This window comes from Scleropages formosus, chromosome 19, assembly GCF_900964775.1.
Source record: "Scleropages formosus chromosome 19, fSclFor1.1, whole genome shotgun sequence".
Lineage (NCBI taxonomy): Eukaryota > Metazoa > Chordata > Actinopteri > Osteoglossiformes > Osteoglossidae > Scleropages > Scleropages formosus.
This window is the reverse complement of record NC_041824.1, coordinates 5,783,955-5,802,375: the sequence shown is the minus strand read 5'-3', so window position 1 is coordinate 5,802,375 and position 18,421 is coordinate 5,783,955. Positions and strand designations below refer to the sequence as shown.

The following is an 18,421-nucleotide window of genomic DNA, read 5'->3' as shown; positions in this document are numbered from 1 at the left end:
GAGTGACAAACGTGTGAGCAATGAAATTATTTTGAACTCAGAACCCTTTGTTGCCAGAATATAGCATACCAGAGTTGGTTCCTGGTCGGTGCCGAACATGAAACACAATATAACAACATATGAGGCTGAATGGCAGACGATAGCAGTATTAAGAAAAATTAAATTAAAATAAATAAAATAACAGTTGCCATGAACAGTAAATGAGACAATGTCAGGATTACAGACATGACCAATAGCGCAATTAATACACAACAGTGCCATTTAGCACCAAAGCGCAACTGAAAGTAACACATGACTGGCTCAGTGCGCAGTCAGCCTTTGGTGCTTGTTTGCCAGCTGCCTGCATTAGTAATGTACTGATGCCTCCTCCAAATCATCATCATCATCAGCATCATCATCATCATATTACAATCCTCATTGCCCAGGGAACTCTCATTTTTTTGCAAAGCATGTGCTGATCCCCAATAGTGTACAACAGTTACTAATACAATAAATTAAAAACAGACATGCAATGCAATATTGTCTGCGATTCAGTGATTATTATATACATTTTATAATCGTCCAAGTATTGATATATTCTGATCTGCAAATCTGTGGGCATAATTTATTAAATACGCGTGAGAAAAACACAAAATCAAGAGCAAAATGAAAAAAAAAATGAAAAGCCTTGAACACAACCTGAAGATTACACCAAGAATGTTTTCTAATATAGATTAATTTTTATTTATAATATATAATCCCACAGCTACGACCACGTGGTTAAAATTTAATTATGACAATGATGCGTACGCATTTTCATATTGGCTTAACATGATGAATCAGAACCAGCATAAATTGTTAGACTTATTTCAAACCCCACTAGCACACAGACACCGGAGCGGCTGAGCTGAATGTACAGCAGCCTGAAATATATTTTAACTGGATTATGAATAACGGTCAGATGCGGTACTGGCGAGTGAATCTTGCGGCCGAAATTCTAAATGACTTTTCGGCGATGCTTATTCGCGGACGCGTCTGCAGCCGCACGCACGCACGCACGCACGCACGCACGCAGAACATGTGGACCCAAGGGCAAACTTTCGTCATGAGCACGGACGCGCGCGTGCGAGCGCGCGCACCACACGCGCACGGGCGTGACTGGCGGCGCGCTCGCGCGCGCACGCGCGGGCCGCACAGGCGACCGCCGCGCTCGGGTTCATATTTCATTGGCGCAGCAAATCAGAAATGATCAGAAATGATGTCCCGCGTCGCGATCTTCGATTGAAATTGACGGAGCGACGAGCGCGCAGGATTTCGCGCAGCCGCCAGCAGAGGACGCTGCGATGAGACCCCGCAGAACCGGAACGAGTGCGTCAACTGAACCCAAAGTGTTGTACGATTTTCCCCGAGCAGTGCTTATTACTCACATACCACATCATGCCTCCTTGTGGACTTCACACTACACGGGACCTTAAACATATTTTTTTTCTGCGCTTTAAACACATACAATACTGGCCTTACACATATATTATACTGGAAATTATGAACATTTCATTTCTAATTTTCTCCCAAGGAACTCACACTGATTTATACCCTGCCACTTATATATACATTTACATTTACACTTATTCATTTAGCACACGCTTTTCTTCAAAGCGACGTACATCTCAGCAAAAATACAATTTGTGCATTACATTAGAGAAAGAGACATAGCTGCAGACATGTGATTCTTAAGTACATAGCAGGATAACTTTTACTCTATCAATTACGGGTAAACACCTTGATCAAGGGTGCTACAACAGGAAAAAGGATTGGAACCCGCACCCTTCGAATGCGAGGAGAAGCTCTAACCACTACGCCACCTGCTGCCCGTATTAGACATGCACTACTGGGTTTTAAATATACTACAGTGATGTTGAACATGTCTTTTCAAATAGCCGAAGACATCGAAATAGGTGTCCGTGAATTTAAATACAGTGTTTTCAGCACGTGCAATATGTGATAAGGTAGCTAGGCTAAATTTGACATGTACAACACACCGTTTCAGCAGGATTAACATCACGCGCCCCATAAAAGGTGGCTGTGTGGCAATAATGCGGCGGAAGTAACGGGGCGAAAGGAACAGAGGACTTGAGGGAAAATAAAATACTTACAGATGAAAGGTTTCCATGTGAACTGTGAGCCCGACGAAGGAGCGGCGCGTCTCGGTGCTCAACAAGTTCAGCAGCGAGCGCCAGCTCCTCTTTAATAAGACTCCTGCCTTAATGTGAACGTGAGGACTTTGGAGGAGAAAAGTTGATGATGCGGGTCTTTTCGCGAGCTGACTAAATGAAGGTGTCTAAGAGGTCTGTCAGCGCGCGTCAGTCGGGCGTTTTTCCTTTACGCGCCGAGCCGGAGCGCATCTGTTTGCTTCTGCTGCCACTTCACCATGAATGAGTGACTGTTCCCCTGGGCGCCGGGTCAGCACCGCTGGAAAGAAGCACTGAGGACTCTCACAGTGTGTCCTACGCGGTGATGAGGATGATGATGATGATGATGGTGGTGACTGACTGTCCAGGAAAAAAAAAAAAAAAAAAAGAAAAAAGAAGCAAGCCGCACTTAATTTCTCCAAAGCAATCCTCGTTATTTCTCACAATTTTCCTGCAAGAAGGCTTTGGGGAAACTTTCACTTGACGCGTCCCTTTCCTCCCCACCCCCACGGAGTTGTCTCAGTGATCTCCTCGTATCAACTCGGTATCTCCAAAACCAGGGGGCTGAACTCTGGGGAGCGCAGAGCGCAGATGACAGCGACCACTCAGCCGGGCTCCTTTCAGACGCTCAGGTGGGACCGTGGACCCTCCCTAGAACATCCTCCCCTCATCGTCGAAGAAGACGCCCCGAAAGATCACACACTTCGAGTCCATGATCTGGCGCGATGCTGAGCGCAGAGAAATCCCCCACGCAGACCCACGCTGCTCAGCGCATCAGCATCAGGCCCCCCTCTCCTCTCCTCTCCTCTCCTCTCTCCGTGGGACCCCCGATCGCAGTAGACACGGCAAGCAGAGGACTCCTCCTACGGCTCATCCAACACCCCGGCCAGAGAGATATATGAGAAGTAGGCAATATTTTCCAGCGCGAGCTAATATAGGGATTGCAAGCTGCCTTCTGCCTCGACACTTAGGCGCGCGCGCCCCATGGTCCTAAAGGTACCATTTAAAGTTATACGCTTGGATTCCGCTACCTGGAGGCACGATTTAAACCATTAAAAATATTAAGGAAAAAAAAAGGTATCGCGGTGCATGTGTGTGCTAACATCTGGAATTTACGGTGCCCGTACGATGTACAAAATGTGGCTCTAGAGGAACCAGGAGAAGGATTCTGCTCAATCAATGGACCCGCTTTCCTGCCTAGGAAATGTGTCGCGCCCCCAGTCTGGCGCGTGCCTTCTTCTCGTGCCTTAATGAGAAAAGTTAGTTTATCCTAAATTAAGACGTACGTGACCCTGCCGTCATTCTTCACTCGAGAAGATGCGTTCTGGAACAGGTGGATTGTGGTCCAGCAGACCCCCCCCCCCAGCAATCCCCACCACACTGCGATCACCTCGCGCACCCACCCTAATTGTTCTGCCGCAATTAACACCTGCGCCTTTCCTCCAGCAGACACCCCAGAAACAGTGCATGCGCGCACGCACACACACACACACACACACACACACACAGTCGGCCAAGTCCCAGAAAGGTGTGAGAGATTATACCATTAATCAAAATTACATTAAATATGCAATTAGTCTGAGACACGATTTCACCTAAATAACAATATTAAGATATGAAATTAAAATGCACAGGACCGTAAGCTTTGACTGAAATGCGGGATCACTGCTTGGAATGATTTTTCAGTTGCTTCGGTGCAAAAAAAACCACAAACAGTTTAAATCATTCTTGTGATTTATGGGGCAACTAATCACATTACTGTAAGGAGCCAGGTTCGAATCCCACCTCTTGCTGTAGCACCCTTGAGCAAAGTACTTACCCTAAACTGACACAGTAAAAACTACCCAGCTCTACAAATGTGTTAATAAATAAATAATTTTTTTAGCAAGGTAACACCGTAAGCTGCATCAGATAAATAAATATAAGTGTAATATTATGATCTTCACGCCTAATGGCCTACTAATTATTAACAGCTAATGTAATTAATGACCATTGAGAGCTATTTTCGCAATGGTGTCTCACAATGCTGTGTCAGCCTTCGGATCAATCCCCTGGAAATAACTCCAAATCTTATTATAACAATTATAGAGTACCGCACTAATTATCATAAAACTTCCTGGGTGTGTGTCAGTGATGTGGCATAAAAATGGTATCTGAAGCTCATATAAATTAGAAAAAGAATAGATACTAGAAAATTAAGTGTTTTGCTTTGCTTTCTTTCCCTTATTGAACAAATTGCTTCATATGTACCAAGAATGTAGCATAAATGAGATAAAAAAAACCTGGATTTGGCTTCAGAGGAGTCCGCATCTATAATGTTCTATGTTAAGGACAGTCCGCTATTCATTTAAAATGTTACATGAGTCATGCAAATTCTATGTATAATAAAGTAAAGAAATACTTAAGTAATAGCCTGAATTTACAAAAGCAACACGATGAAGCTATTTAAAAGCTCTCAAATTCCACAGAATATAATATTGTTTTATATGTACACATAAGGGGCCTACAGTGTGTGTTCAGCATTCCACTTACACTTATGCTGTGAGAGCTGTTGGCTGCTGCCCGGTCTGTGTTTATTCGAAAGCAACACACTCCTTTCAGGAAATGTCACCTGGAACCCAGCAATCACAAGCGAGAGCCGAAAGGCACATTTTGTCTTTTTTTTTTTTTTTTTTCTGGAGGAGGGGGGTGAAAGATTTAGAGAACATCTGTGGAAACAGATGTCTGCTTCACTGCTGTCCAACCCAGCTAAGGAGAAATAATGTATTTATTTTATGACAACGATGAAGACCTTTAAATGGAGCAAAAGACCGCGCGAGCATCCCGTGAACACACCCGAGCCACGCACTGTACACGCTGATTCATGAGCGGGCAGGGCGCTCGGAGCGCTCATGTGGTTAAGGAGCTCTTCGGACCCGACGCCTTGAAACAACGCTGCTCTGCGCGACGGACGCAAAAAAAAAAAAAAACCCCAGAGACGCTCTTCTTTTTCTCCTCTTTCGGATCCTCCCCTCCTGCATAAGAAAACTTCAGAAGTTGCATTCAAAAATAACACTCACCTTCGGCTCTAAGGGCTCGAGCGGAGCGCCGTGACCGCGTGGCTCCGCAAAGCGGGACATCCTCCGAGCGGAGCGGGACGGTCACCGAGTCACTCCGGGAGTTGCGCCGTCCGAGCGCAACCCACAGGGTCCCCGGGACGGGGGGGTGGAAGAGGGTGAAGGCGCCCCCGCCCCCAGAGACACACACCCACTGCCAATATCCATCCTTACAGCATGTAGCTATTATTTAAAGACAATCTGAGCCGTTCTTCCCTAAATTGAGCGCGTGGAAGTGTGGGCTGCGCTCACACAACCGTGACCAGCGAGCAGCACGTGCTCCCCTCCATACGTGCTGAACGAAAGCAGTGCCAGCAGTTCATTCTTATTTTGCACGCGCTTGACGCGCGGCAGCGCAGTAGGACCGGCTATAATATGATGACTATAATAATAATAATCATAATAATAAACATGTGTCGGTTTCTACACCCATTTACACCGGTTGCCCTCGCAGTTGGGGCAGAAGAGAAAGAGCTGTGCTAAGGCTGACTGAGGATTTTCTCAAATGAGAGCAGCAAGGGACGATGCGCTGTGCGTGTAGGCAACATCTGGAGGGGCAACATCTGGAGGAGAACGCGCCGGGCGCGCAGAGAAGCGCTGCTCTGGGAGGCTGGAAGAGGGCGGAAGTCGCGCGGCCAGACACTGTAACTGTTACCTTGTCCTCTTTATCCGCCACTTTTGAAACACCAGTTGCGATGAATAATATTCGCGGCAGAGCTTGAGGCCTTATGAAATGCACTTAATAACACGTTCTTCTGCCCCGGCAATTCCAGCACCGTGCCGACCCCCACCCCCCTGCCCTCTACCCCCCTTCCCCTCGAACTTTGGTTTCCCCTGCGACTATGGTGACTGACAACAGTAGCACGTATTCATGGATACATTATTATTATTATTATTATTATTATTATTATTATTATTATTATTATTATTGTTGTTGTTGTTGTTGTTCTTGTTACTGCTGCTGTTGGATTGCTGGTGGTGTAAAGGTTAGAGCTACTGCCTGTAGACCCAACGGTCACAGGTTCGATTTCCACCTCCAGGTGTTGTACCCTTGAGTACGGTACTTACCCTAAGTTGCTCTAGTAAAAATTATGCAGCTCTATAAATGAGTAAATAATTAGGTACCCTAACGTTGTAGGTCTTTTTGGCAAAAAGCGTCAGCTAAATTAATTAATGTAATTCATTTCTTATTATTATCAAGAGGGGGGCGTGGTGGTGCAGCAGCCTTGGCCAGATCCTGCTCGGTGCCTTGTGATGGACTGGCGTCCTGTCCTGGGTGTGTCTCTTCCCCCTCCCCCTCCAGCCTTACACTCTGTGTTGCCAGGTTAGGCTCCGGTTCGCTGTGACTCCGTTCGGGGCAAGCGGTTTCAGCCAGTGTCTGTCTGTCTGGCATTATTATTATTATCATCGCATCTTACATATAATGACACACAACTGAACGTAGGGCGTAAGGCTGGAGGGGGAGGGGACACACCCGGGACGGGATGTCAGGCCGTCGCAAAGGCACCCCAAGCGGGACTTGAACCCCAAACCCACCAGAGAGCAGGCACAGGCCAAATCCGCTGCGCCACCGTGCCCCCCCAGACATATTAATAATTCTTAATAAACAATTTCTATGTGAAACTCTTCAACAACATATGGTTCTAATTTTAAGTGCCCTGCTGATGCCCTGCCTTTTGTATATATGATTTTCCACTTAATCTAAGAATGTCCAGCAAACACACCCACCAACCTGATAGTTACACACACCAGGGCTCCGTTTCCCGAAACCACCGCATAATGATCCTAGTTAATTGATTTTTTATCGATCTCTTCTAATGATATGATGCTTTTGGGAAATGGATCCTAGAGCCAGTATTGCGAAATTAAACAACTGCACTTAATTTAACATGTGCTTCTGTTAGTCACACCAAGTAAAAGCCATCCCTACCTCCTCAAACATGAAAAAAAGTAAAATAAATATATTTCACTTCAATTTATTTTTCATAGGGAGCTCTTCTCACCAGAGTGACACAGTGATAAATAGAATAAGGACACCTACAAAGCTGAAGTGATGAAAATTATATCGCAAATATTATCTCTACATTTGTATTCACACAGTGAGTTTTAATAATTTTCTTACTTTACAGCACTAATCCAAATGGGAATTCTGATCATCACACCTGTTAGGATTTCACACAGTATTTAAAACGTTTCGAAAACAACTGGTGTTCCGTTCATCTGTTATGTGTATCAACAAAACTCAAGTGCAACAGAAAATACAGTAAATATAACATAAATACATAGTTGATGTTTGAGCAGAATCATACGTGGCTTTTTTCTTGCTGTATTACACTGTGTGACTGAAGAGCATCAGAGCTGCTGATGATGATGCGTGAAGGGAAGCAAACATTTTAAATTTATTTTATTTTTCTTTCATTTTTTTTTCCCACCATTCAGCTGTGGCAGCAGTGCATCCTCACGTCAGTCTGTGCTTTTCAATCCTCTTTTCCTCGACTATTGCCTTCAACTTCTCTAAATTGAAACGTGAAACACAAAAATGAAAAGAATTATGTAGAATTTTAATGAAAAAAGTGCTTTATTGAAAAGGGATTATATTGCCCTGGAATCTGTGGATTTATTGTGCGCTCAGGGAGATTGGTGAGCTCCCAGCTGATTACCATTTGTACTCAGGTTCATTTTGTATGTGTTCTGCAAGCGATTTGGAACTTGTTTGTAGCTCCCAGTGACATGTGGCCCCCTTTGTTCCTCCAAAAATATAATTTCAACCACTTTGTTCACCTTTGTGCAACCTTCATTATTTCACCAAAACTTCATCCAGGCAGCTTCATACTGTGCACATGAATACCAGAATTAATGAAAAAATTAAAATCTGAGTCATGGTAATGCTCGGCAAAAAAAAGAAAAAAACAGAAGGGTATAATAAACAAATAAACTAATGGTACATTCATTGCATATCTTTAAATGTACTCAATAGTTCAGCATTACAAAATATTAAACAAAAGTCAAAAAGTTTGCCTTGAAATATGACTGGAAACGTGGCCTGCATTAAGTGAACCACCAAACAGTAGAAATGAGTAATAATGAATTATTGTAATTAATGACTAATTATTACTAATTCAGTAGTAATAAAGAAAAACTAATTTGTGTGCTCATTCACTTTCTCTGTGTGGCTGGTGAGTATCACTCATGTTCACATCAGTGCTGTAAAGGAGACTGGATTTGGTACTATATAACACGACAAATCACAAAAGATGGCGCGTGTATCTTCGACAATAACAACACCACAAATATGTACAATACAAGTGTTTTTTCTTTTTCAAAATAAATATTATGAACAACAATAAATCACCGCAACGCTGAAACAAACAGGACACAGAGAAATTAAAGATATTTCCACATATATAAAACAAGAGCAAAATATTTCAATATTTTACAGGTATGATCGCGCAGCACTATCTGTCCAGTCTGGCTTCCTTAATTTTTAATCACATGAGACAAAGATAATGTACATACCCTTTCTTTAATAAACTTTATTAAACCTGCCTCTAGTGCTGTTGCGCAATCTATATGTACTGTCATTTTTTTTTCCATCGCACTTTGTTGTGTTATTTCCTTGTAATGGCAAGACTGATACTGGACGTTAAAGTGAAGAGATAGAATTAATAACCTCGCCTGAAACGAGCTTCTCGTGAACCAAGGTTGACCTACATTTTCCGTGTTAAAGAGGAGTGAGCGGAGGAGTGCGGCCGTCTGTTACTGTGTCAGCACTGCAAGAGCCGCGCTTCAGACAGGCGCACGGCGGGCAAGGCCGAGTTCTTCTGGCAGCCATAAGAAGCTTTCAAAAGCTTTTTTCTCTAAATTGGTCAGAAAAAAAAATCAACAAAAATGCAATCGCCTGCTTCTGTGCTAAGGCCACAGTAGGAAAACTAATCAGACCATTTGTGTGATGTGACATATTGACATTTAAAAAGCTCTCACTATAAAAATTCTTATTTTTGCATGTTTCATAAACACAAAATGCATTTCTCTTTGGTTTTGCCATAAACAGTTTTATCTGTTTATGAACAGAATTGGAACCAGGAGTCTGTTTGTAACTGAAATCGCTCATAACTCAAACCCACTAAATCACTGTCAACAAAATTTCAATAATACACCTTAATTGCTCAATATATTCACAGGTTAGATGCTGCAAAAAACTTATTTTATTATCTCGAATTAACTGAAATGTAACTACTCTGAACTGACTCAGAATAAAGTCTGTGGTCAGGTGCCATGGGAGTGCAATGGAGGAAAGGGTGTGGAGAACACATTAAAAAAACGTTTGGCCTTATATACTGACTGTGTGTCTCATTTGCAACTGAAGAGAACCAAAGCGGTGATAAGGAAGCAAACTGATGTTTTTCAACATCTGGTCACTTTAAGTGTGCAATCAAAAAAGTAACAGTACACACACCATCTGAAACTGCCCGCCCCAAGTGGGGTCGCGGCAAGGCAGAGCCTAACCGGGCAACACGGGGCACAAGGCTGAAGGAGGAGGGGACGCACCCAGGACGGGATGCGATATCAGTCCGCTGCAAGGCATCCCAAGCAGGACTCGAACCCCAGACCCGCCAGAGAGCGGGACCTGGCCAAACCCACTGTGCCACCGCACCCCCGGTAACAGCGTACATGTACCTCTATTTCTTTTGCTGGGTAGTTTCTTAAAAAGTCTCAGCTATAAAAATTTAAAAAAAAAAAAAATGTTGTAAGGCTGATTTGGGTGGCACAGAGAGTAGTGCTACTGTCTCACAGCACCTGGTTGGAGTGAGAGGACATGGGTTTGATCCCTGTTCAGTCTGTGTGGAGTTTGCATGTTCTCCCCATATCTGCATCCATTTCCTCTGGGTGCTCTGGTTTCCTCCCACAGTCCAAAGGCATGCTGTTCAGGTTCATCCATAGTGTGTGAGTGACAGAGAGAGAGAGAGAAAGAATGTGTGTGTTCCACTGATGAATGGATGAGTGACCCATTGTAAGTAGTGTATCTAGCAGTGTAAGTGACCATGGTGAATAAGGTGTGTGGGCTCATAACACTACATAGAGTTCATTGGAAGCTGCTTTGGAGAAAGTGTCTGATAAATAAATGTAAATTTCTACATTTTATTCACTTCTAATAGCAACACACAGTATAGTCTCCATTAGAGCTGTGCTGAACAAAACAGGCCTTCAATCACCATTCAGTTTCTATTAGGTCTGAATGCGTTTTGCTGCCTTTTAATGGCAGCAAGTAGAAATGCAGATGATTTTCATTTCTCCACAAAGTTTGTAGAAAATACAACAGCAAAGACAATCGATTCAGAAACACACGGTGAAATTTCTGCAAGAATTCATAACTCGATTGTTCGTCGTTCGAGGCACAAGCGCGCCCTTCCACCTTCCACTTGCACCACAGGCTGTTAAAGGGATTTCGTGAAGTTTTCCTCGGAGTTACGGAACGAAACCAGAGTTTCACTAGACACAGCTCTGCCCAAGTCCCCGCCATACGTGAGGAACTCTTTCCCCCCTTACAGCTGCAAGCTTAACATTAATCTTACTGTCAGTCCTATCGTCGCTACAAGATGAACTTTATATAAGATAGGACAGGTGCATGGCCCTATCGATTTTCCACACAATTACTATGCAACAGAAGACAAATAATCCCATTTCAGGCTTGCTGTGTAATTTATGTTCATTTTAAAGGAATTAAACACTAGCCAAAACCTCAGTTCTATTTAGTTTAACATCCAGCAGAGGTAAACAGCTCACTGTTAGGGTGGTAATGCGCCGTTCCCAACGCGTTGATAGCAAACACTGCAGATTCATTAGGTTCCATTACATTTCCATTAATTCAGAGACCTCCACATCTGCCGAGCGACAGAGGATGGAATCCCAAACTTATGGCTGCACACAGTGTGCGTACCAACAAACTTTGTTGTTTACGCAAGCGGTGACCGGCAGTTGTGCATTCCGGCGGCTTCCAGCAGAGCCGATTGCTCACGAGAATAAAAACGAACGTGAGCGGAGTCTCAGTGACCAGCTCTCATTTAGTCCTCAGCAGCTGCACCTAATTGTTAGTCTGCAGCCCCCATGTGATGAGGGTTTTGTCTTCCAGTCATTTAAAAAACGGCAGACGCCTCTTCATCCGGTCGTGCCTGAGCGCCCTGAGTGATGGACTCCCAAATATCTGAGATGTTGTTACACATTATTTAGGGCTTTCAACTTTCTGCTTCTGCTACTAATGATAAACAAGCTATAATAAACACTTTATTTAAATGCTGTGTGTGGAATGCTGAAAACTCCTGTGACTCAAAATACAGAATAATATCTGGAAACGGGACCACTTTTGTTCTTCCATATTCATTTTTTTTACTGTGATTCTTAGTTATTCTCGAGACTATATATTTGCTTGCATTACCAGATTATGAAACCTTAGTATCAGCACGTTCTATAGAATTAATGGCCTTTGTGTCATACTGTATATATGTGTTAGTATTTGCCAATGTGTGAAAATCACAACTGTCATAGCAATGGAGTTTTAACTGGAGGCCCAACAAGATTTCATAAATACATTGTATATTTTTGGCTTATATAATAATCATCTGTGGCTCTTTGCACTGTATTAAATCAATATTTTGCAGTGGGGGAAACAAGGTGAGGTTTGCAAATATCAAACTGGGTTTAATAAGTGTGTGTGGGGGGGAGGAGTACCTGCATTATGCTTATAAACAGTTTTATTGTGTAATGGACTTAATGTGGCATCCAGCAAAAAAAAAAAAAAAGGTTGCTTTTCATACATTTTAGCCAATAGGCCCCTTTTATGTTAAAATGGTTTCAATTCAGTTGGAAAAATACAGAAAATACAGGAAAATTCCTTCATAATTTTGAAGAAAAAGTGTTAGGAACATTCACGGTCACAGCAATTAGAGTTCACAACTTGCATGTATATATACACACACACACAAAGTGAATTTTGAGGTTTTCTAAAGTATTTCATCCCATTGAGGACATAAATTACAAAACTAAGACTATAATCCATATAGTTCTTCACAATTAACCTCTTATTTATAGGCCCTGGAAAAAACTGTCAACCTGCTTCCAGAAGTACAGTTATTGAGAAAGGCCAGTTTGTTCTGTTCAGATGCAACACATTAGGCCATTATAAAAAACAGCAGTGTACAGTGCCTTCTAATAAAGCTTCATCGTCATTCCCTGGGGAAAAAAAAAATAAAGATGACCTTCCTACTGTACTTGGCCTAAACAGGACACAATAGGAAAAAACACTAGAAGAGGAGCATAAGCTGCAGGTGGGAATAATTAACCCTTTGCACGCCGCACTTATGCTTCGGCAAGACTTCCTTGCATTGATTCTTCACCAAGATCTGGAGCGCGAGCGTGAGGCGCAGAGGTGCCGCTCCACAGCATCAGTGATCACACCACAAGAGAGGGGGGGGGGGGAATTCTATAATTTATTGAAACACACAGCGCACGGATACAGGAGGAGGAGGGAGGGGGTCACTGCACATCGGGGTAGCCGTCGGGGATGGAGAAGGTCTTGCTCTGCTGCCGGAGGCCCCCCACGGCGCACTCCACGTGGATGCAGAGGTGGCGCGCGCTCTCCTCCGACGGGAACATGCGGATCTCGCCCTCCACGCGCGTGTCCTGCTCCACCTCCACCGGCTCGTCCAGGTACAGCACGGCCTGCTTCCAGTGGGTCTCGGCTTTGAAGGGCGACGTGGACAGCACCAGGGGCTTGTCCCCGCCGCCGCCACCGCCGCCGCCGGGGAAGCTCACGGCGAACCAGACGCAGAGCGCGCTCACGGAGGCCGAGCCGAAGCAGTCGCAGCGGAAGGTGCCGCGCACGTTCTGCAGCTCCTGCTCGGTGACGGCGTGGAGGTCCAGCTCGGCGAAGCGCGCCGGGTGCGAGAGCACGTCCTCGACGGCGACCGCGCTCACGGCGATGTCCCGGTTCATGATGCAGCGGCGCGCGAAGTCCGTCATGCAGGACATGTCCACGCCGTAGCGCTCCTTCACGGAGCCCCAGAAGCGCAGGCGCTCCTCCAGCACCAGGTCGCTGACGGGCGCCACGAAGAGCTCCGCGCGGGAGGGCAGCATGAGGCCGCCGGGCCGCAGCCAGCGGTCGCGGGCCACGAGCACCGAGTTGAGCATGGACTCGTGCAGCAGCGCGTAGCCCATCCACTCGCTCACGATCACGTCCACGGGCTCGGGCAGCTCCACGTCCTCCAGGCGCCCGCGGATCACCTCCACGCGGTCGGCCACGGCGTTCAGCCGCACGATCTGCGCCGCCTGCTCGGCGATGGAGCTCGCCTCCACGGCGTACACCTTGCGCGCGCCCGCCTGCGCGCAGAACACGCTGAGCACGCCGGTGCCGGCGCCCACGTCTAGGACCGCTTTGCCGCGGATGGCCGCGCCGTTGCGCGCGATCCCCAGCCGGTAGGCGTCGGTGCGCACGCTGTCCGCGATCATCTCCTCGTGGATGCTCACATCGGCGTAGCTGTCGAAGTACAGGTGGTCCTGCACGCTCTTGTCCAGCTTCCTCTTCTTCGTGCAGCGCGACATGCCTGCTGTCCCCCCCTCCGTGCCCCGCTTCGCCCGCCACCCCACGAAACCCTTCCTCGCTCACGCTGCGTCTCGGCCTGTCCAAACTTCCTGGAGACGGACGCGCTGTTGCATGCTGGTCATTGTAGTTTTCTTAGCCGAAGAACACTGTGGACAGAACGGCCGATCTGCAGTTTTAAAGACTACACATCCGACAATTCCATCGTGCATTTGTCAAATAAATTTAATTAATCATCTTTCAATTAGAATTAGGCGTTGATCTATTTCTTCAGCCATTGCGCTGCACGTAAGTACATTTACATTTATCTGACGCTTTTCTCCGAAACGATTCACAAAGTTAGGGTACCTTCAAATATTTACCTGTTAACAGATTAGCAGTTTAGGGTAAATGACATCAAGGAATACCTGAAAACAGGATTAGAACCCGCAACCCTCCGCCCCTGTAGCAATGTGAAACTCTACTTGTGGAAGGGAACTGAAGTAAACAGCACAAAAGTCAAATTAAAAGTGTTATGGTAGTGTTGAAAGGTATAAAATGAAGGTCAAGAGAGGTAAAACTTGAAGTAAATGTATTGACCATCAAAAACATTTTATATAATATAATACAATATATGTACTGCTGTAGTACACATTTACATACACTTAAGGACAGCTGGTAGCATAGTTAGTTAGAGATGCTGCTTTTTGATCCACAGCTTCTTATTGTATCATTTTTAAATTGCACTGCATTGATTGGATATGTAAAAATAATTATATTAAGTTATTGTCATGTTAATCAGAACAGGAGAACTGTTCCCCCCCCCCCCCCCCCCCAAGGAATACAATAATTTTTACTTGTTTTTAAGATTGTACCTTTTTGTCAATCTTTGTAAACTTAAGTAAAAGTCTAAAAACAAAACTATTTTGTGTAAAAATGTCAAATTCGGCCCCTTTACATCTGGAGAGTTATCTGACAGTACTGGTCGTGGCTGTGAGCAAACACATCACAGCACTAATCGTAGCACAGTGTGGTCCAGTTTCACCTGTTTTAGCTGAGACAAACATTCCACTGCCTTTTTATTTAAATTTACCATTCAGTTTTTACAACATTCCCATGCATAATGCAAGAGGGATTTTAAATACCCCATAACAATTACGTTGAGGTGTTTAACCTCTCCTTTCCAGACATGGTGAGGTGCACATCCATCAGTTACAACCGTTGTTCATAAATGTTTCCGGCTGAGTAAATCGAGCAAATCTGATGGTCGTTTCAGTTGCATGATTATTTCTTTTCTACTTTGGAGTGCAAGAGCACAGAAGTTGAAGAAGCTCACGTTGTTTTGTATTTCGTGCCTTGTTCAGTAAATTGGGATCCATAGTGGAAACGGGGGCTCTAATGTGCTGCAGGTACCGGCTGCGTAGGACTGTCCAAGTAAATCAGAAAAGAAATTCTAGTTCTGCTCAAAACAAATTGTCTACAGTTTTAAGCTTGGGAAAATTATTACGATTTTACCGTTATTACTATACAAGTAAAATTAGTACCATGAAGGAGTGACAAAACAGATGAACAGGAACTGGGGAATTATTCTTCACCATATATATAGTTTTCCTTTTTCATTTGTCTCACTTATTTTTTTTCTGCAGTGATTTTCACCAGAAATGAGTCCCATGCAATACAACATCCTCAAGACCGCAGATGATACGGTGATTTTTCTAAAAGGTATCGATGGAAGGCATCCCTGGGCTCTTATTGGTTGCTTGTTACGCCACATTACTCTACACCTGGTGGCAGGGATGTATTCATCAAACGTGCAGCGGGCCTATATATATCCTAAATACACGCTGTTCTCCACCTGACTGGGACTTGCTGAATGTTCCTTAGTGCTGAAATGGGCTCTGGAGGCTCAGAAGCACCATCAGCTGGGTGCACCCTTCGCAACAGCCTTGGCCTGAGGCTGGAATGGTGCCGCACACTTCCCTGCCATCGTTCCACCAAGAAGAAACACGTCTCCAGGAAAAGGACTGTTTTATCACGAAAAACAGCAAAAAAAGAGCAGAAAATAATGTTTTATGAGTGACAGACTAATAACAATTACTAATATTCATCATTGCTCTATGTGCAGTGTTGCTGTGTATGTGTAATTGTTTAATTTTTGCGCTTGTACAATTCAGGAGGTTGGTCTCTTTTTTTTTTACTATGTTCCAACAGTAGACTCATGTATCCAAGTGAAACTTACACTGTAATTTACAGTGTAACTCAAAATAGTTCCTTTTCGTGTCATTACAGTATCATTTGTTTATTAGATATACGACAATACGCTGTTTGTATGTGCATATTATATGCAGTGTGGGATGGTGGTGATGCTGTGTCACGGCTCCTGGGCTGTTCGGATGTGTGTTTGAATCCAGCCCAGTCTCCGTGGAGTTTCTGTATTCTCTCTGTGTTTGTGTGGTTTGTGCTCTGGTTTCCTCTCACAGTCCAAAGATATGTGTTTTAGGTGAACAGTGAATGCCTTGTATTGTGTGTGTCTGTGTGTGAGTGTGGCTATTCTTGGTGGACTGGTGTTCTGTCCGTGATGCAACCTGTCCTCTCACCCTGTGCTTCCAGGATAGATTTTGGATCACTGTGACCCTCAGCTGAAATGAGGTTTCTTCCAGCAGCAGGTTTAGTGGGTCTAACCACTGCCTTTGGACACAGAGGTTACAGGTTTGAATCCCACTTCCTGCTTGTAGTACCCTGCTGTATAAAGTGGTAGATCAGGGCATCTAGTAGCATAGTGGTTGAAGTTGCCAAAGGCTATACGTAGGTTCAGATCCCACCTTCAGTTGTTGTACCATGTGTACCTGGAATTGCTCCAGGAGAAATTCCCAGTTGTATTCCACTGATGTATGGATGAGTGACCCAGTGTAAGTAGTCTATCTAGCAGCGTAAGTCACCGTGGTAAATAAGGTGTGTGGGCTGGTAACACTACAGAGAGTTCATTGGAAGTCACTTTGGAGAAAAGCGTCTGCTAAATAAATAAATGTAAATGTGTAAATAGATATTTGTAATTATCTTGACATTATACGTTGTTTTTGAGGAAAGTGTCGTCTAGACAAATTCAGTTAAGGTAAATTACTGTAAGGAGTCTAACATTGTGAGTCACTTTGGAGAAAAGTGTCAGGTAAGTAAATGTGAAAGCAGTGAAGGCTTCAAACCCATATTTTTTTTTTTTTATATGAGGCAACAAGGTTCTGAAACACTACGGGTAAAAAAATTAATATCAAATGATCATTAGTTTGGGCCATAAGTGGAGAGTGTGGAGATGAGTGTGTGGTCCAAGTTTCCTCCGTAGCATGTGTGTGTGTGTCTGTAAAAGGGGGGATGAGCACCAAGCAGCTGTTTCCACTGACTGTGGCCATCTGGGGGTTGCTGGCGCAGCGCCAGCTCCTGTCAGAGCAAAACCTCATTTTACACCGTGATGGATGGTATGATTTGTATTTAACCTTAACAGAGTGATAACACGTCACTTAACGTCGGCTGCGAAACGCGCTCTGCTCTCTGACAACATGCAATTCGCGGCACTTCTGTGTCCTGTGACTTCGGTGATCTGTGCAGTGATTTACAGTCTTCTGATTTTTACGCATCTCGGCTTCTCTGTCCTTTAATTCTCTTATGGATTTATATTCAACTCTCTGAATTTATGTTCCTGAATTTCCCTCTTTTTAATTACATCTCACATGAGGCCGCAGCTTATATCTTCATGACGTTCTAATTATCCTATGTGAACGACCATAAAATTATCTGACAAATTATTTGAGATGAATGTTTTGCTTTGGTAAAATGTAATTTTATTCATAGACTTGATTTACTGTTGGAAAACTTCATGAAGATCTTCGGTCTCCAGAAGTGCAATTTACCAGAACTGGTTTAAACAAATCAACAAACAAACAAAACCTGAATTCTTTGCTCAAAGGAAAAACAACCGATTTGTGCTCTTATTAAGTAGTGTTATTAATGCATAAATTGTACTTTTGCTGAGATGTACGTTGCTTTGGACAAAAGCATCTACTAAGTGAATAAATGTAAATTTAAAAGTAAATGTAGTGTTGGATCCAGTACAAATGACTGAAAAATAGCACACATGAGTATGAAATGCAGGTTTTCTTCTTGACCGAAATATCAAAACCTGGCAGAATTATGTGAGCTCGTCCTACATTTAACTTGATATTGAAAATACCTCTGTGTTCAAATGACAAAAGAAAACACTGATTTACTGATCCTAGTGAAGGAAAAAAACGCACGCACGCACGCACGCACGCTGAAGCCGCTTGTGCCAAGGGGGATCGTGGCAGACCGCAGCCTAACCCGGCCACACAGGGCGTAAGGCCGGAGGTGAAAGGGACACATCCAGGACGGGACACCAGTCCGCCACAAGTTACCCCAAGCAGGACTCAAACCCCAGAGTCACCAGAGAGCAGGACCTGGCCAAACTCGCTGAGCCCCCCTAAAGAAAAACAGGACATGACTAATTCTCACGCAGTTGCTAAATCGTGCGGAAGTGTGTGTGCCGGTCATGATAGACTTGAACCCGTGTGTTCGTA

At 44.2% G+C, this 18,421-nt stretch overlaps 2 protein-coding genes and 1 long non-coding RNA gene across 7 annotated transcripts in view; 1 reads left to right on the top strand and 2 right to left on the bottom strand.

The window, feature by feature from the left end:
* Positions 1-5,298, bottom strand: part of ntng1a (netrin g1a) — a 91,946-nt gene extending 86,648 nt beyond the window's left edge. For 4 of the 5 annotated variants that reach the window (XM_029246116.1, XM_029246117.1, XM_029246114.1 and 1 more), the window contains exon 1: positions 2,133-2,518. The gene's annotated coding sequence lies outside the window, so the exon portion shown is untranslated. Of the gene's footprint in view, positions 1-2,132; positions 2,519-5,227 lie in introns of those variants that run through there. The other variant, XM_029246115.1, reaches the window with a different exon arrangement.
* A 7,374-nt stretch (positions 5,299-12,672) lies between these two features.
* Positions 12,673-13,998, bottom strand: prmt6 (protein arginine methyltransferase 6). The gene has a single exon (XM_029246175.1). The coding sequence runs from the start codon at positions 13,856-13,858 to the stop codon at positions 12,794-12,796; it is 1,065 nt and encodes a 354-aa protein (XP_029102008.1). The 5' UTR covers positions 13,859-13,998; the 3' UTR covers positions 12,673-12,793.
* An 87-nt stretch (positions 13,999-14,085) lies between these two features.
* On the top strand, positions 14,086-16,003 carry LOC108927681 (uncharacterized). Its single transcript, XR_001965604.1, has 3 exons — positions 14,086-14,144; positions 15,482-15,557; positions 15,720-16,003. It is a non-coding gene; the product is annotated as an uncharacterized LOC108927681 (long non-coding RNA).
* The last annotated feature ends 2,418 nt before the right edge of the window (positions 16,004-18,421 follow it).